This window comes from Culex quinquefasciatus, chromosome 2 (assembly GCF_015732765.1).
Source record: "Culex quinquefasciatus strain JHB chromosome 2, VPISU_Cqui_1.0_pri_paternal, whole genome shotgun sequence".
Classification (NCBI taxonomy): domain Eukaryota; kingdom Metazoa; phylum Arthropoda; class Insecta; order Diptera; family Culicidae; genus Culex; species Culex quinquefasciatus.
In genome coordinates this window covers 63,614,577-63,632,479 of record NC_051862.1, presented here as the reverse complement: position 1 = coordinate 63,632,479, position 17,903 = coordinate 63,614,577, and the positions used below count along the sequence as shown (strand labels likewise).

The 17,903-nt window shown below is 38.0% G+C and overlaps 2 protein-coding genes across 2 annotated transcripts in view; both read right to left on the bottom strand.

Moving 5' to 3' along the window:
* Positions 1 to 17,903, bottom strand: part of LOC6052487 — a 170,880-nt gene that overhangs the window by 110,745 nt on the left and 42,232 nt on the right. The gene's annotated exons all lie outside the window — the stretch shown is intronic.
* Positions 7,750 to 9,853, bottom strand: LOC6050447 (myogenesis-regulating glycosidase). Its single transcript, XM_001867020.2, has 2 exons — positions 8,047 to 9,853; positions 7,750 to 7,990 (listed from the first exon to the last, which is right to left on the bottom strand). The coding sequence occupies exons 1-2, from the start codon at positions 9,779 to 9,781 to the stop codon at positions 7,800 to 7,802; spliced, it is 1,926 nt and encodes a 641-aa protein (XP_001867055.2). The 5' UTR covers positions 9,782 to 9,853; the 3' UTR covers positions 7,750 to 7,799.

Genomic DNA, 17,903 nt, shown 5'->3' with positions numbered 1-17,903 from the left:
TGAAAGTAGCAATGACTATTTTTTCTCCTTAAGGTTGTCCAGAAAACACGCCGTGCAACTGTTCATCTATTTCCACTACCAAATCTGAGTTTCCAGATCAAATTTTTTTTTTATATTTCGGGAATTCCCGGAACAAATTATGGAAAATCCCGGGATTCGGGAATTACCGGTTTTGGAAAAATCCCGGGAATTTTGTCCCGAGAATTCCTGGGATGTACGCACTAGCGATAACTCATGATGGTTACAAGCAAACCCCTTATTTTTATATATCAAAATGTTTGTAATTGTCTGCTTTGTACAACTTTGTAAAACATTATTACACTCTTAAAACTAACCCTGCAAAGCCCTACCTTTCTGGGTAATTGTTTATTTAAAAAGAAGGGGAAATAAACCCATTTTAATCACTCTAAGCCGTACGACCAAAAAGGTAACTTTTTATGTATTGAAGAATCGCAAATATTTACAGCAACGATGGGACACTAAGAATACGAATGATCGGACTGACATTACTCCAGTTCACAAAGATGACACGCCGTTCCAGGTCCCCGATCATTTAAATCACCTCGAACCGAAGTGGTGATTCACGATGTAACTCCATACCCATCTACAACTCCATCCACGGCCAGATTCTTATCTCGCCAACATTGGCCTCGTCGGCCACGCATCGCTTAAAGTTCCGTAATCGATGAAAAATGGCCCCTCGAACCACCATCCAAAAAACCAAAATAAACATTCAAATTCGACACGCCACCGGCTCAGGTCTGTTGCTCTTTTTTTATTTGCTGCCCCATTGACATAGTGAAAAAAAGATCTCCGGCGGGCAAATTAAAATTGTGCCATAATTTCAAGGAAATTAATCAAAATCCGCATCACGCCTGTTAATTAATTATGTTGTTTTAATTTACTCCACTTCCCGGTCGGCGTGTACGCAGTGTGGAATGATACTCAGAAACATTTTTTTTTCGCTCACTTGTTTATCATAGTAGGGTGTTTTGGGGTAAAATGTTTCCCGATTAAAATCTGACATAAGGAATGCTGTCTTGTAAATTCTGCTATGCCATGCTATGCATGGCCAGGCTTACTGCGTAAGAGTTTAACGCAAAGACAAATCGTTGTAGCAACCCCAACCTCTCGTAGCATTGACTTACAGAGTGTTGTTGGGGCCTTATGGCCCCACTACCGTCCACTACTCCATGCGTCGATGCGCAGCTTGGGGGAAATTACCGACCATAGAAAAACTGGACAACATGAGTTCGAGAAAAAAAAATGCGTGGGTATGCGCTTTTTCATCCATTTTGGTTTGTTTTCATGAGCTTTCCGAAACGATTATAATTTTTATTTTTATCGCCATTCGTCGTCCGGGGTTGCTGTCAGTCAGCGAGTCAGTCAGTCAGTAAGTCAAAAAAAGAGGTTGAAAAAAAAAGTTGACGATTGGCTTGCTGGTTGGATAACGTCAATAATTACAGCTTAACCCCCTCACGGTCGGAAGGGGTGGGTTGTAATACTGGAGCAGGGGTGTGAATGCATTCGGGGGTAGTGATGGGGCTTGCTGTAAAAAATGTTGAGCTGGTCACGGGTGCTAATTATGTGAATTATTACTGCGATTTTGATATCTGTTTTGGTGTGCAAAATAGGGTTATGTTTGATAATGATCTAACCTTTTAGTTGAAAAGGAAGTTCTTGTCAATTTTAACGAGGTTATAACGTGTTTTGCTGTGAGGTTTAAGTTTATTTCTAGTATTTTAAATAACCATCTATATCAAAATAAATATTTTCTTTATTTTTCAGTTGAGTTTTGCATTATAGTTTTCTTTCAAATAAGTTTTCAAACGAATTTGATAAAAAGATATTCAAACATGTGTACCTCAAGAAATGTTTTCTGATTGATTTGGATATCATTATTATCATTATTATTGGAGAAAAGAATATTACACAGTAAAAATACATTCATTAAAATTCCATTTCTTACCACAAAGAAGCTCATCCTGAACCAATCTAACGATCCAGTTTTACAACCCGGGCAGACGGTAATAAAAAAATTCATGCCATTTCAATAACAAATACTGTTAAAATAACAGAAATTGTTATGGAATCTTCTTGAAAAATCCATTTTTGCATAAGGATTTAATAACAATTTATGTTATCATAACAAAATTTGTTATTGGTCTGATATTGGTTGAACGCCACAACATCTCGGGAATAACATTTTTTGTTATGGGAGAATAACTCCAACTGTTATTGGGATGATCGGATTAGTTGTTATTAGTCTATTATTACAATAACAATCCATTAACAAAAAAATCATAACGACTAATAACAAATATTGTTATAAATAACATAAAATGTTATTGGCCTAGTATTTTCAAATAACAAAAAATGTTATTCCCAAGTTATTTCCGTCTGCTCGGGAAGGCAATATTGCAACCCAACACCTCCGAAGCCAGAATGTTTCCCTCTCTCGCGTTCATAATTTATCGATTCAACACTTCATTAGATACGATCGGTCACGGCTTTGCTGGCTGGCTGCAACCAAAGCTCTGCTCTGCAGGCAGTCCCGGATCAAATTCCACTGCCTACAAGCTTGCCCGGAGTGTACTCTCTGCTCCCGCAGAAATCCAGCACCGGGATGAGTCAGCAGCATCCATCGACCAGCTGTTGACCGCGTATCTTCCAAGTTGGAAGAGCAGCCAAGAACGAAAAACGAAACCATCTTTCTTGCGACGGCGACGACCTCGAACATCCGTATCTTAATCGGAGTGACGCTGCCCAGAGAAGCCCTTCTTCAAGGGTGTCTTGACTGATGGTTCTGGACACACAGTCGGTCGTGTGGCCTAACTGTAAACCTAGCAGACATTCCGATCAGCAGCGAGGTATGTTTGTCCATGCTGCTTCTGCTACACTAATCGTCTTGAACTCTGCCGGGGCACGATTCAGATTTTACACCTTTGGGATTTAGAATACATTGTAGCACTTTGCTGGAGAGGGATTTGTAGAACCCGGGAAGTAAATCTAATCTCGGCGAGGTATGGTGCTCGAATCCGTTAAGTACAATTCCACGGTGTGGAACACGTGTGTTCTGTAGTTATGATCTTGTTAAGGCAGATTGGAATCATTGCAGAAAAGTAATTTCCATGTACGACCTCAATCTATTCACATCATTCAAGAATTTGTTGGTATAGCCAGTGCATTGATTTTCCACCTTTGACCACCTAACAGGTTCACCATCAAAATAAAAACAATCAAAGTTCTGCCCAAGAAACCGCTCCGTCATCGCCACAAATCAACCTAGCAAAACTTTAAACTGCATTCCGACCCCAATCAGGTGTAACTGTTCCCCTAATTTACTCACCTCATTTCAAGTTGGCAACAAACACAAAAATTGCCATCATTAATCCTAATTCACGTGCACCAAAAAAAAAAAAAAAAACGCCACATTCAGGTTATATCATTGACAAAACGTCCCAATCGAGGTCAGCCATCACAAACACACACACCTGCCGAAAACGGTAAACAGTAAACAAAAATAAACACCCCAACCGTCAGCAGCCTCAACTAACAATAATGAGGTTCGTTTCACGTCCATTAGCTCGTGCATTGATTGGTCCCCCGGATGGGTTCACCGCGGACGGACATCTTTGAAAGTCAACGCCACTGATGGACGATTTGCCTGTGGGGCCTTCTTCATCAGGACAATAATTGAAAAATCAATGAACTTTTGTGAAGGTTATTTTTTGCTTATCTTCAGTGATGACAATAAAGCGACGAACCTGAAAATAATAGATATTGAAGGAGTTATTCTACAACTGAGCAATTCTCTAAGAAATCGGTTTTTTTCTTCAATTTTAATTTTTGTATTTTTTAATCCGACTGAAACTTTTTTGGTGCCTTCGGTATGCCCAAAGAAGCCATTTTGCATCATTAGTTTGTCCATATAAATTTCCATACAAATTTGGCAGCTGTCCATACAAAAATGATGTATGAAAATTCAAAAATCTGTATCTTTTGAAGGAATTTTTTGATCGATTTGGTGTCTTCGGCAAAGTTGTAGGTATGGATACGGACTACACTGGAAAAAAATGGTACACGGTAAAAAAAATTGGTGCTTTTTTTATTTAACTTTTTATCACTAAAACTTGATTTGCAAAAAAAAAACACTATTTTTATTTTTTTTTATTTTTTGATATGTTTTAGAAGACATAAAATGCAAACTTTTCAGAAATTTCCAGGCTGTGCAAAAAATCATTGACCGAATTATGAATTTCTTAATCAATACTGATTTTTTTCAAAAAATCGAAATTTTGGTCGTAAAAATTTTTTAACTTCATTTTTCGATGTAAAATTGAATTTGCAATCAAAAAGTACTGTAGTGAAATTTTGGTAAAGTGCACCGTTTTCAAGTTATAGCCATTTTTATGTAACTTTTTTGAAAATAGTCGCAGTTTTTCATTTTTTTAAATTAGTGCACATGTTTGCCCACTTTTGAAAAAAATATTTTCGAAAAGCTGAGAAAATTCTCTATATTTTGCGAAAACAATATTTTCAAAATTTTCAAATCAAGACTAACATTTTAAATGGGCGTAATATTAAATGTTTGGCCTTTTTGAAATGTTAGTCTTGATTTGAAAATTTTGAAAATATTGTTTTCGAAAAGATCGGAAAATTTCACAAATGTTTCATTTATTAACATTGAAAATCGGACCATTAGTTGCTGAGATATCGACATTGAAAAATGGTGGGTTGTTTGGGTGAGACAATTTTCAATTTTCCTGTTTTTAAACCTTTGCATGGCAATATCTCAGCAACTAAAGGTCGTATCAACAAAGTCCGAAGAAGCAAAATATAGAGAATATTCTCAGCTTTTCAAAAATATTTTTTTTCAAAAGTGGGCAAACATGTGCACTAATTTAAAAAAATTAAAAACTGCGACTTTTTTCAAAAAAGTCACTTAAATATGGATTTAACTTGAAAACGGTGCACTTTATCAATATTTCGCTGAAGTGTTTTTTGATTGCAAATTTGATTTTACATAAAAAAATGAAGTTAAAAAATTTTTGCGACCAAAATTTCGATTTTTAAAAAAAATCAGTAGTGATTAAAAAATTCATAACTCGGTCAATGATTTTTTGCACAACCTGGAAATTTCTGAAAAGTTGGCATTTTATGTCCTCTAAAACATATCAAAAAAATAAAAAAATAAAAAAAATGTTTTTTTGCAAATCAAGTTTTAGTGATAAAAAGTTAAATAAAAAAATCACCAATTTTTTTTAGCGTGTATTATTTTTTTCCAGTGTAGTCCGTATCCACACAAAAAAAAATACAAAAAAAAAATTAATGACCGAAAACCTAGAGAACTGCTCTACTATGCAAGATTTTTTCTTGAAATTTGTATGAATCTCTAGATTAGGGAAGAATTTTGCAAAATTTGATACAATCGATCCAATTAAACTTCCTTTTCACGATTAATAAAAAAATCCGACTTATTTGGAGGGATAAACTGAGCTGTGCTTAAGTCTAAGAGAATTTCAAAAGATGCAATTTGGTTTCAAACCAGCCCACATTATAACATTTGAGTGGAACTGAATTATTTTTTTTTACGAGATTATAAATATGAATTAGAGTATTTTTCATATGGTTTATTACATTAAGTAAGTTATGTTAAAGGAATTACTAATATTGTTTTGTGTTATTAATTTTAATATACAGCAATTCCATTTGAAGAAAGAACAAACCAAATCTCCGATCAGACTAAAATAATTTTTGGGTTCCTTGGCCATAATAATTACATTCGGCGCGTCGAAAAACCCAGTTTTTGTAATAAAAAAATCATTACCTTTTTTTATATTTTTTGTGAAATTATCGGAATCCGATAAAAATTTAATACATAGACTCTTTAGTCCAGACACAGTCAAACGTTTTCTACGACTTTTTCAAATGTTAGGCATTATTTTTAAGGATGAAAACTATTTTTCTTGAAAGGTAAAACGGCTTGGGGTTATGGTTTTTGAAAATGTAGTTTTCCAAGGTATTCTGCCAAAATTGATGAAAATTGCCATTTTTAGGACCACCCTAAGACGGCGTAGGTCTGTGTGCTGTGTGTAAATTTCCTTGGAATCCCGTTGAATTTTACATTTTTTTTTATTTAATGCTTAATCATAAAAACAATAAATATTTCATCCAGGAAGCCTTTTTTGTAAATTATATTAGTTTTAATTGAAAAGGAATATATAGGAACTAGATTTCAAAAGAAGTGTCCACGTTGTTTATGGATAGACCCAAGGTGGGGTGACATTGATAGGATTGCAATTATTTTTTAGAATATTTTTCAACTGGTAAGGTTTGTCTCAAGATTCTTATTTTTGAAACAAGCACTGCGGTAGAACACACAACATCCATGCACTATTTTTGAAGAAAAAAGTTTTTTCAAAAGTGTTTAAACTAATCTTTGCGTTGATACTTATTTTTTTTGAATTTTGGGGTTTTCTTATACAAATTGGATTTAAATTGTGCAAATTTGATGTTTTAAGTCAAGTGTACCATTACTAAGATTGCTGCTATCAACGTTATTTTCTAGTCAACTTAGGTTACAAGATTTTTATCAAAATACACATAAATCTTAGGCAAAATCGATAAAAAAATTAGTAAATTCTTCAAAACTAGTCTTGTTTATGGAAATTTCGATTTATGTTGCATTTCAAACTTAATTTGAAGCACGAATAAGTAGTTTTTTCATTTTATATCTGGAGTTTTGGAATTAAGGTCTCCGTAAAAATTGTTGGTGTTGAGCGAGATAAATCACTAATCCTATAATGTCTTTTAAAAAAAATCTTCTAAAAAAATCTAAATTGATCAAAATCTGACATCAAGCTTTAAAATATTGTTGATTAAATCTTAAAAATACTGTAATCTAAGAAGAAACCCGATAACAGCCCAGTACCAGCATCCACGAAAGCTCCACAAAAAGCGCCATAATATTGACATTACGAAATCGGCAATCAAAACACGGCAAAAGAACCATCAAAAGCTACGCCAAGTTACTTCATCTGGGGATGCTGCTTCAGCAATCTCACAGTGCGGCATCGGTAAAGTACACAGAAAAACTGCAGAGAGAAAAAAAACTTTAACTCAAATAAAACGCACTTGATCACATCTCGTCTGCACTGCGCTCTGGCGGGGTTCGACGTTGATGAGACCGACAAGTACATCCCATCATACAGACCACGTGTGTGTGTGTGCGCCAAAGGGAAAGTGTTGCACCTTTTGAGGTGGTAATCACTGCCGGCTTCGAGGTGGTCGTCCGACCTGTGGTTGGTGTTTTTGAAAAGCACTTGTTCGCACAGGGGCCACCAGAGATGGGAAGATGGGCAGCAATTTGTCCGGAGGTGTCTAACGGGCAGCAGGTTGTAAACATCGGGTTTTGTTTGGTTCAGTTTTTATTTGACTTGTGTACTTGTTTGTTATTGACACGTGGGTTTCGGTTCGAGGGATGGTGGGGTCCTCTTGAAGGTAGACGATTTCCATACGAAAAAAGTGAATGTTTTATGCTTTCCAACGTGATGTAACTTCCTGATGTAATGATTCAGAGACATCTTATTTGTGGCAATCTCGAAACTTCAATGATGAATCACTATCAACAATCATTAAATCTCAATCACGCGAGCCACTTGAGCACTTCCCATCAATTTTTATTTATTATCGCTTAAGCCTTTATTTGGCCGTGATATCTAAAGTGTGTATCAACCAAACAAAGCATTTCAGCTCCCGCAAGTATATATTTGCTCAAGTTTCAGAACGCTCACGGACTAGGCGGCTTTCCGCACAAAGTACGGCAGCATGCTCAGCGGGACGCTGTAATTGCGGATCCACTTGGGGCCGGTATGTTCCGCGTTACTGTTGCCGTCGATCCACGTCCCCGCCGGCAGGTAGATATCCCGCGAGCGAGCGTTCTCCCGAATGACCGGCGCCGCAATGATGTCATCGCCGAGGAGGAATTCTGAAAAATTGTATTTGCTAGAAAGGGGTTCTTGAGGCAATGTTTGGGCTACTTACGATCGAAGACCTTCTGGGCAATGGTGTCGTCAGGGGAGATCCACCAGAGGGGTGGATTGACCGGCAGGCCGTCAGATACGGCCATCTTGAAGCGGGCCATGATCTGCGGAGTGTACTTCTCGTGCAGCGTGGTCATGGCCTTGGCGATCGTAACCGTTTCGGCGTCGTAGTCCCACGGGACGTACGAGAACTGGATGCTGGGCATGAACACGTTCGCCTGAAGCCAGCGAATGAACATCTCCTTGCTCGGAGCTCCGTTGTAACCGTTTCCACCGACCATATCGGGCAGGACCAGCGGATAGCCGACCATGTTCATCTGCAGCAGCGTGGTGATCAGCGTCGGCAGGCCGTTGTTCCAGTCCCATTCGGAGTCTTTGTCGATCATGCGGACGAATACGGGTAGGTCTTGGGTATCGTGAGCGGTACGCACTTCAACCAGGTCTCCGCCGGTTGAGGCTACCGTCCGGAGGTAGTCGTACACGATATTGTTTGGGTTGTCTTTGCGTTCACCGCTCAGTAGTGCATCCGGGGGAGACCAGCTAGCTTCACCGGCGTCAAACTTGAAGCTGTCGATCCCACTCACAGCCAACACATTCGCCAATCGGTTCTTGAACCACTGCGCTACCTCGGGCTTCGTAAAGTCCACGTACGCTGCCTGACCGCGTTCACTGTTCCACCACTGAGTGTCCGTATTGCCGGTATGATCCGCTACCAGATATCCCATCCGCTTCGCTTCCGAGTATATCGGTTCGCAGCCCTTGTTGATGAACGGATGAATCCAGATGGTAACCCTCGGAAATCCTTTCGCTTTGATAGCTGCGATAGTAGCTCGGATATCCGGGAACTGAGTCGTATTGAAGGTCAACGATCCATAACAAGTTTCCCAGTTGTCGTCCAGCTCAAACTGCGTGTCCACCCAACCATGGCTGATGATTTCATCCGCGAATTTCAGCACCAAATCATGGTCAATCTCCCTCTTGTACCTTGCCCAGGTTGACCAAATGGGATACTTAACCATCGATTCCGCCGGATGTCCCGTAGGTTTCCCGAGGATGTGACCCACAGCCTTCAAATGTGCCGCCTTGGCATCCTTTGCAACACCAACCTGGTACACGAACGAATACGTCGCATCATAAACGTCATACGGCAGCGTCTTCTTCGCCTCCAAGCACATATAACCCGGCTCTCCGTAGTTCTGATCGACAAACAGCGGTGCAGTTCTATCCACAAACACAAAAGATCCCAACGAGTTCAGCCAATACCGATCACCCACCGCACAGTTATCCGCCTCCTTGCTCAAATACGAATACTCGTTGAACCGCAACTTCTGAATCGGCCAGTACTGATACTTTTGCTGAGGTCCCCCGTACCAATCCGCGCCAGCAATCTTCACACAGTCCACCACCATCCGCGACCTGTGCCGGGACTTCCTCGCAACGGTAAACAACGAGAAATCGCTCTCGTCCACATCCTTCGTAATTTCAAACTCTTCACCATCAATACTTTTCAACTTGAACCCATTGGCAATCTCCTCCATCTCCTGGGACGTCCCCAAATCCCGTCCCAGCGTGATCGTCTGCACTACTTTCCCGTCATTCGCCACCGTGAGCACCCGAGTGGCACTGTTGAGCGTTGCCGTTACGGGCGCCTCGTAGAACTCCAGCTTGTAGTCCGCGGCACTGACCGAGGCCACCAGCAGGAGACCCGCGAGGGTCACCACCGAAAGATTCTTCATAGTTTGTTGAGTATCACACTTTTCACTGCCGCAGTTTTGTTACGTTCGCGGAGGTCGCCACGACTGTCGTTCTGGAAAGGCGCCCTAGGGTGCTTTTATAGTGAGATCTTCGTCGATAGTCAGGCGAATGTTGATTGTTTCCTATCATTGTGTAAAGGTGCTCAACTGGTGGAATATTTGTCGTAGGTTTTGATTCGAGCAAATTTGAGTTCAGATATCAGCAGCATTGTTAGGGTGGTTCGTGATTCAGCTCAGTTTACTCAGTTTCATTCCTTTTTCTTTAAGGATCATAACATTGGATTACACTGTTCATTTGTATTGATTTTATGCTCAGATCTAATCATCTCGTTCCTCTGCCACAGCAGGATTCATCCAGCTCCAGCAGTTTTCCGCCCAATTAGTCGTCACGAACGACAAAGCGACAGTAGTGTTGCGGGTGCAATTGGTTCGGGACTCCGAAAAAACCGCGAGAAGAAAAGTGCTCAAACGTTCTCCCCCGATCCAGCAACAACTTCAGACTAAGCTTGAGCCAGTTAGCCAGTGAGTGTGGTGAATGAGTTGGAAAATAATCGCAATAATTATTTCCCCAGTCGCTAATTATAATTATTATTTTAACGATAACGACCGTCGGAGTCTTTGGACGCGCCACATTTAAGAGCAGAGGTCTCTTTGTCGTTATGACGACCACAAAACGGCGAGGCGGCGGCATTTTTTCCAGTCCACGTGAAAGAGGCGCTCAAATCAAAACGCATTTAACCAAATGGTCTCCGTTGGAAGATGACGTCTGCCCGCAGAATCTGCTCAGCGTTGCGATCTGTAATGAGCTTTAGCTACAAGTGGAAATCCTTAAGGCTCGTAGATGGTGCCCTTTGAAGGTAGTGGCATGATGGGATAATTGGTCTTGCGTGCTTTAGTTGCGTATTTACGGGTCGTTTCTTGTTACTTATGACATCTGAAAACGTTTCTTGGAATCTTAAAAGATGTGAGTAATGGTTGAAGTATTTGTTTTTAACTTTAACCATTTTGCGAAACATTTCTGCTATGCTTTGCAAAGTTATTACTTTTCAAAACTAAACACGGTACAGTACATACTCGATTATCCGAAGTTTCGATTATCCGAAGTTCGATTATTCCAATGTTTGAACAGGACTTCAAATATTCCAGTTATTACAAAAAAATGTTTTTCGTTTTTTTTTTCATTTTCCTGCTTTTAACATTGAATACGAGTTTTGCGACCCAAATTTAGGCAAATTTGACTATTGGATTACCTTAAAAAATAAAAATAAAATATACGGTCACCGCTGACGACGACGACATAAAATTTGAAAAATATTTGCAACGGCATTTAAAAAGAAATAAAAATAAACGTTTAATAAATTTCAGGTTCATTTAAAAAAAAATTAAACAGGATGTATCACAAGTAGAGGGTGACGAGCAGGAATTCCCGGGAAATTGATCATTTTTGGATCTCTCGAACCCGAGAAATTTGGTCGAGACTCCCGGGAAATTTTATTCTTATAAATATGAAAGCCAAATTATATAAACTAATCAGAAAAACATTTGAAAAAATCGAAATTGTTCAGAACATTGAATGTTCAATGATCGATATTCAAGTTCGAATAAACCAATGCTTCTTTAATCTTCTTATTCAGAAAGTGAAAATTTTAACTTGTCAAAAATTCCAATAACTATAATTGAGTGTAGCCAAAACTTCTTTTAAAGCATACTTAGCAAATACACCCCAGAAATGAAAAACTTAAGTATTTTAAATATTATTTCTAAGAGGGAAAAGCCATTTCAAGATAAGTTCAATTTCCATATCATCTCTCGAGCATAGCAAACCTTATATTTTATTTTTTTTTTAATTTTGGGTAAGTTAATTTCACTGTATTAAGGTAATTTCCTTTTTGATGTCAATAGTAGTTTTGGATTTTGCATCAACCTCAATATTAATTACATTTTGGAAAAATAACTCTGCAACTCTTTGTAAAGATAAGGTCCGCCAATTGTTAAAATTCTGGTTTTCCGGATAACTGTTAATATTTCTTCATTTAACATTTTCCAGTTAAATATTTCTGTATTTAATATTTACAGTTGACCCAAGAAGGAAAAACAATTTTAAATTGTTGTTTTGAGTCGTTATTTATCATATTGCAAAAAAAAAGATACTGGGAAATTATATATTTGCTAATTGTGAATTTTTAAAAGTCTAATAACAACTTCATGCAGAAAGCTTCAGAATTCAGAAAAAATATATTGAAATGTAGAACTGTGAACTATGAAACGAGGCTACTTAAATTAACATTTCATTGAATAAGTTTGAATTAATTGTAACTGAATTTGTTGAAAAGTAACAAATTTATTACATTTCTGTTAAATTATTGGAACTATTGCATAGTTTAAAAAAAACTCCCGGGTCCCGGGAAATAGCAAAATACAACTCTTGATTCCCGGTTAATTGAAAATCTCGAGAATCGTCACCCTCTAATCACAAGTTCCATAACCAAAAAATGAAGAACTAAAAAAAAGGTTTTTTTTCTGTTTCCAGTCCAATTCCGAATTGTTGAAAGACATTATAAATGCATTTTTAACGATTTTTAAACTGTTTTGAGTGTTTTTAAAATGTCACTTACACAAAACGTTAATTCACTAATTTAGAAAAGCAATGTTAAGCACAAATTTCTAGACATTTTTTCAAGAAAATCCTTCATTTGCGAATCAAAAAATTCAATTTGATAAAGTTATAAAAATTCATTCAAATTTGTTATTTGGATTTAGGTGAAATTTTGTCCATGCATTTCCAAAGTGAAAAAAATCATTTTGAATCATTAATTTTGACAAAGGACTTTGTCTTAAAGCTCTATCTGCGGTGTCAATGCAAAATTTTTCGAAAATGTAGCGTTACCGTCGCAAGCCCTCGGCGTGACATTCTGTTTCTGTTGCGTAGATGCCGTGAAAACTATTTAAGCTAAAAGTTAGCCTCTGGAGGATTTAGTGTCCATCAGACTTTCATCAAAGACGGACCTTACGTTGGGAATTTTATTGCTCACACACACACACGCAGGTGGTGCACGAACTTGAGAGGAGGTCCAAGAAGTTATTGACGGTAGCCAGAACGGTCACCGGAATACCGAAATTATTGGGAACAATTTGGTAGGATATCGGCCACACCCGGAGTGGACAGTGCCCTGTGGGAAGGTTCTACCGGGAGGACATTTACGGAACCATACAAATTTGGGCAATATGGGTATCAAAATTCATGGTTTTTGATACTGGTAATGAAAATGACCATTTTGGCAGGATTGGCCACACCCGGAGTGGCCATTGCTCTGAGGGAAGGTTCTACCGGGAGGACATTTACGGAACCATACAAATTTGGCAATATGGGTATCATAATTCATGGTTTTTGATACTGGTAATGAAAATTACCATTTTGACAGGATTGGCCACACCCGGAGTGGCCATTGCCCTGAGGGAAGGTTCTACCGGGAGGACATTTACGGAACCATACAAATTTGGGCAATATGGGTATCAAAATTCATGGTTTTTGATACTGGTGATGAAAATGGCCATTTTGACTGGATTGGCCACACCCGGAGTGGCCAGTGCCCTCGGGAAGGTTCTGCCGGGGGACATTAATCGAACCATACGACTTGGGGCAATATGGGAATCCAAATTCATGGTTTTTGAAACTGGTAATAAAAATGACAATTTTGACCGGATTGGCCACACCCGGATTGGCCACACCAGTCAAAATGCCCATTTTCATTACCAGTTTCAAAAACCATGAATTTTGATACCCATATTGCCCCAAGTCGTATGGTTCGATTAATGTCCCCCCGGTAGAACCTTCCCGAGGGCACTCGGTGTGGCTAATCCAGTCAAAATGGCCATTTTCATTACCAGTTTCAAAACCATGAATTTTGATACCTATATTGCCCCAAGTCGTATGGTTCGATTAATGTCCCCCGGTAGAACCTGAGGGCACTGGCCACTCCGGGTGTGGCCAATATCCTATAAATGTGGTCCCAAGCCCATTGCCCCAAATCATTCTGGTCCGGTGACCGTCCTTACAATCTTCATAAGAACAGAATTCCTCCCAATTTAGTGCACAAACTGTGTTTTTGTGTGTGTGTGAGCAAAACCACCGTCGATCCGTCTCTGACGGATTTTCGGTCAAAACTATCTGTTCAGAGGCTATCTGTTAGCTTATATAGTCCGCATGAAATGTGGCAACATTGTGCAAATTTTGCCTCGTCTCCTGCTTTCTTGGAACTGTCACGCGAGAATGTTGCACCATTGTTGCCACATTTCATGCGAACTATATACGCTAACAGATAGCCTCTGAACAGATAGTTTTGACCGAAAATCCGTCAGAGACGGATCGACGGTGGTAATTTTATTGCTCACACACACACACACGCACACATTGAAAGACACAGTTTTTCACCACATTTATAGGATATTGGCCACACCCGGAGTGGCCAGTGCCCTCGGGAAGGTTCTACCGGGGGGACATTAATCGAACCATACAACTTGGGGCAATATGGGTATCAAAATTCATGGTTTTTGAAACTGGTAATTAATATGGCCATTTTGACTGGATTGGCCACACCCGGCCACACCATTTTGATTTTACATTTTCCGAACCATACTTGTTTTGGCAATTTATTTCCACAGAGGTGCCAAAGATTGAAAACATTTTATAGGAATTAATTATTTAGGATTAAATACATAGGCAATGTTTTAAATATATAAAATAAAATAGAATATTTTTAAGGAGTTTTGTACAAAGTTCTTTGTCATATTGGTCATGTAGAACATAACCACCTGCACCTTTTTTCATAAAAGTTTCTATACAACTTTGTGGTCATGTTAAAAATCTGTATCTTGAAGAGGATTTTTTTTATCAAATTTATAGCAAAGTTTTGGATCATGATAAAATCATTTTAAATAAGGAATGAATCTTGATTTTTTGGTTGCACATTTTAGTAGTAAAAGTTAAGTTCCCAAACAAAATACACTTTTCAATTTTAGATTTTTTTAATTCAAAAAAAATGATTTCTATCAAATATCGAACAAATGAAAAAAACATAATTAAAACAAAACTTTATGTAACATGCGAAATCAAATTTGCAATAAAAATTTCATTATTCTTTTTATGATAAAGTACTGTAACACCGTTTCTAAGTTATGGGCAGAATAAAGACTTCTTTTATAGATTAATCTCTTGTTTAACTAAAAAATATTGTATGAAGGTCACGCAAGTATTTTTTCAAATTACGTCTATAAACAATCTACCAAGTTTTATTTTGTCAAATTCTAAAAGTTTTTGAACTTATTTAGAAAGCGAAAAAAACGACAGCGAAAAAACGCTGTCGTTTTTTTCGCTTTCCAAAGAAGTGGATTTTCTCCAAGATTTTTCAAGGTTTTCCCGTGAAGTTTCTTTTACGGGTGGAATTCATTTCCGGTGGAGTTCATTTCCGGTGGATCCCTTTTAATGTGGATTGGTTCCTGGTTCCTGCTGTTCCGGTGAATTTCCGGTGGACTTCTGCTGCAAAGATGTCTATTTCCAGGTGGTGCTTCGAGCGACACCTTTTTTTGAAGAAAATCTCAATCAAAATCAAGATCAAAAGTATAACTGATGAGGAGGATTGTGGAGATAACAGCCTGTCTTCCAAGAGCAACAATCGAGGCGTTGGGGAACAACACTATCCGGCTACATCGAGTTGGACCCAGGAAGTTCATCTGGTTGCTGTAGCATGAAGTTGAAATATTCAAATGGATCTGGATTCTTAATTCTGTGAGCTCGTTCTGTTATTAATACATAAAAAATATTTCACTTACTTTACCACATTAACACAACAGTTAAGTCAAACCACGCCAATATAACTATATACGCGATAGGGTACTACACTGGTCGTTCGCTGTGATTGTTCGATTGCCGGCACTCTGTTGAAGGTTCGGCTATGGGTAGTATGCTTATTAATTTTGCGACATCTCATACCCTTAATGTCGTGACGGTTGAACAAGGGCGTCTGTGTGATGTGTCCCTACACCTGCTACAAATTTCCGTTGCTTTGGGGGGTTGGGAAATTTCTTTTGATATAAGCACTGGTATTTGTAACAACAAAATTCGTACAAAATAACATATGTACGTGGGTGTACAGATTACTGAACATAAGATGACGATTTGTTTGATCAAGCGTACACCTGTGAACTGGACCAAGCCGCCGGCGGGTATGAGAATTTTTCATTCATTCATTCATTCTGAAAGTTTTTGAACTTATTATCAGTCTATTAAGTAATTAAATAAAGATAATATAAAACAAAACGAAACAACTAAAGAAAGTTAAGCATTAAAAAAATAATCGTTTAGTGTCAAAAGACCAAATAAAATCCCTGTTAAGAAAAACTAAAAAAAAGATTACATTTGTTTATTTTGAGTGAATCATTACAAAATTGATGAATAATCTGAAAATCCCTTCTCAGGAAAAATATTATTAAATATATTCATGTCTCTTTATTGACTTGTATTGAGAAATGAATGGTGCAAAATGTTTTCCTCGGACATTAGAATAAAAAGAATCAATAAACATCGATTTGCACAAACGTGAAGAATTTCTCTAGTAAAACATTATAAAAATATAACAGAAAAATAGTTTTGGCAGCAAAAATAAATTGTATAGTTTATTTTTTTGTGTATATTGTAACTCATTCTCCAATCATGGATTCTTAGCAAATATAAAAAAAATATGAAAAAATATACTTGAACGTAAACGTCTTCTCTGATCTAGAAAAAAAATTTAGAAAATGCATTTTAAATAGTTTACAATCGAGTGTACATGTTTTGATTACTATTGATATTTCTTTTTTTGTCTTCATGATTTATGGCAAAATGTTGAAGGAGGGTGGTTGCACAAACTTCAAATCATACTTTTATTGGCCTAATATATTTTTCTATAACGTCAAGACCTTTTTTAAGCAAACTTATAGTTTATTAATGATTTTTAAATATAGAATTAAAATACTGTTTCTGAATTCCAAAATTTCTTTGATAATCTATTTTTAAGGAATGCTGAAAAAAGAGTTGGCTATATCAATTGATACCATGGTACAATGAAAGTAAAATAAACAAAATCCGTCTCAAAAAAAGGCATAAAGATATGACGTGATTCAGTTTAGGCCTCTATCTGATGAATTAACACGAAATGGTTATATTTGCCGGTCGTCAGGTTTTCCATCTGCAGCGCTATGCAAGTCGACACGCCGTCCGCTGGCTATCGAGCGCAGTTTTACACCAAGAAACGCCAGCGCTACCAGAGCTGAAGTTGGAGCTGAAGTCGGAGTCGGAGCCGCCGGTAGGCTTTAGTTCAGTTCAAACGGTATTGAAAAGTGAAAACCGCGGCGGTTGGTTTTGTTCGGCCTGGTGTGTTACCTGGATGATGAAACATGCTATCTCATAAGCGTAACCATTTTTTTATGAGGTTTTTAGTGAAAGTGATACCTAATGCAAGGTCCGTCCAACGCAACGTCTCGTGCTGCAGAGCTTTGGTTTCATTTGTTTGTGCGATAGTTTGAATTCCTTTGAAATGAGCGCGTAACGGAAAATTAAACCATGCAGCAGAGAAAACAACACAAAAAACTAAAACACTGCAAGATATTGGATTCCGTCAGTTGAACCTTGCCACGAGACCACCTTGGATGGCCGATGAACGACGACCGGTCAATGCCCCCCCCCCCCCCACCCCCATTTTCCACCCGTCAACCTTGCCAACACCTGGTTCAGCAATCCTGCCAGGTTATTAATTGGAGGAGTGTGGACGTGTGACATTACCTGCAGCAATCTGCAGTGGTTGGCAAAATTTTCTGCTCGTGAAAATAATTATTTTTCTAGTTAAATTTTTTTGCTAATCTTTTTTCAGCTGATTTTTTTGTTTCGCTCAATATCTCAAGCTGACTTATGCATTTATATATTTTTAATTAAAAAATAAAATTGCTGAATCCATCGGAAAATTTTTAGCAATCAATGTTAAGATATAAAAAAGCAAAGCAATCCACTTTAACGACCCCCGGGTCTTTTGTGATCTCTGTTGCAAGTTTCTGCTCATTTCTAGGCTTC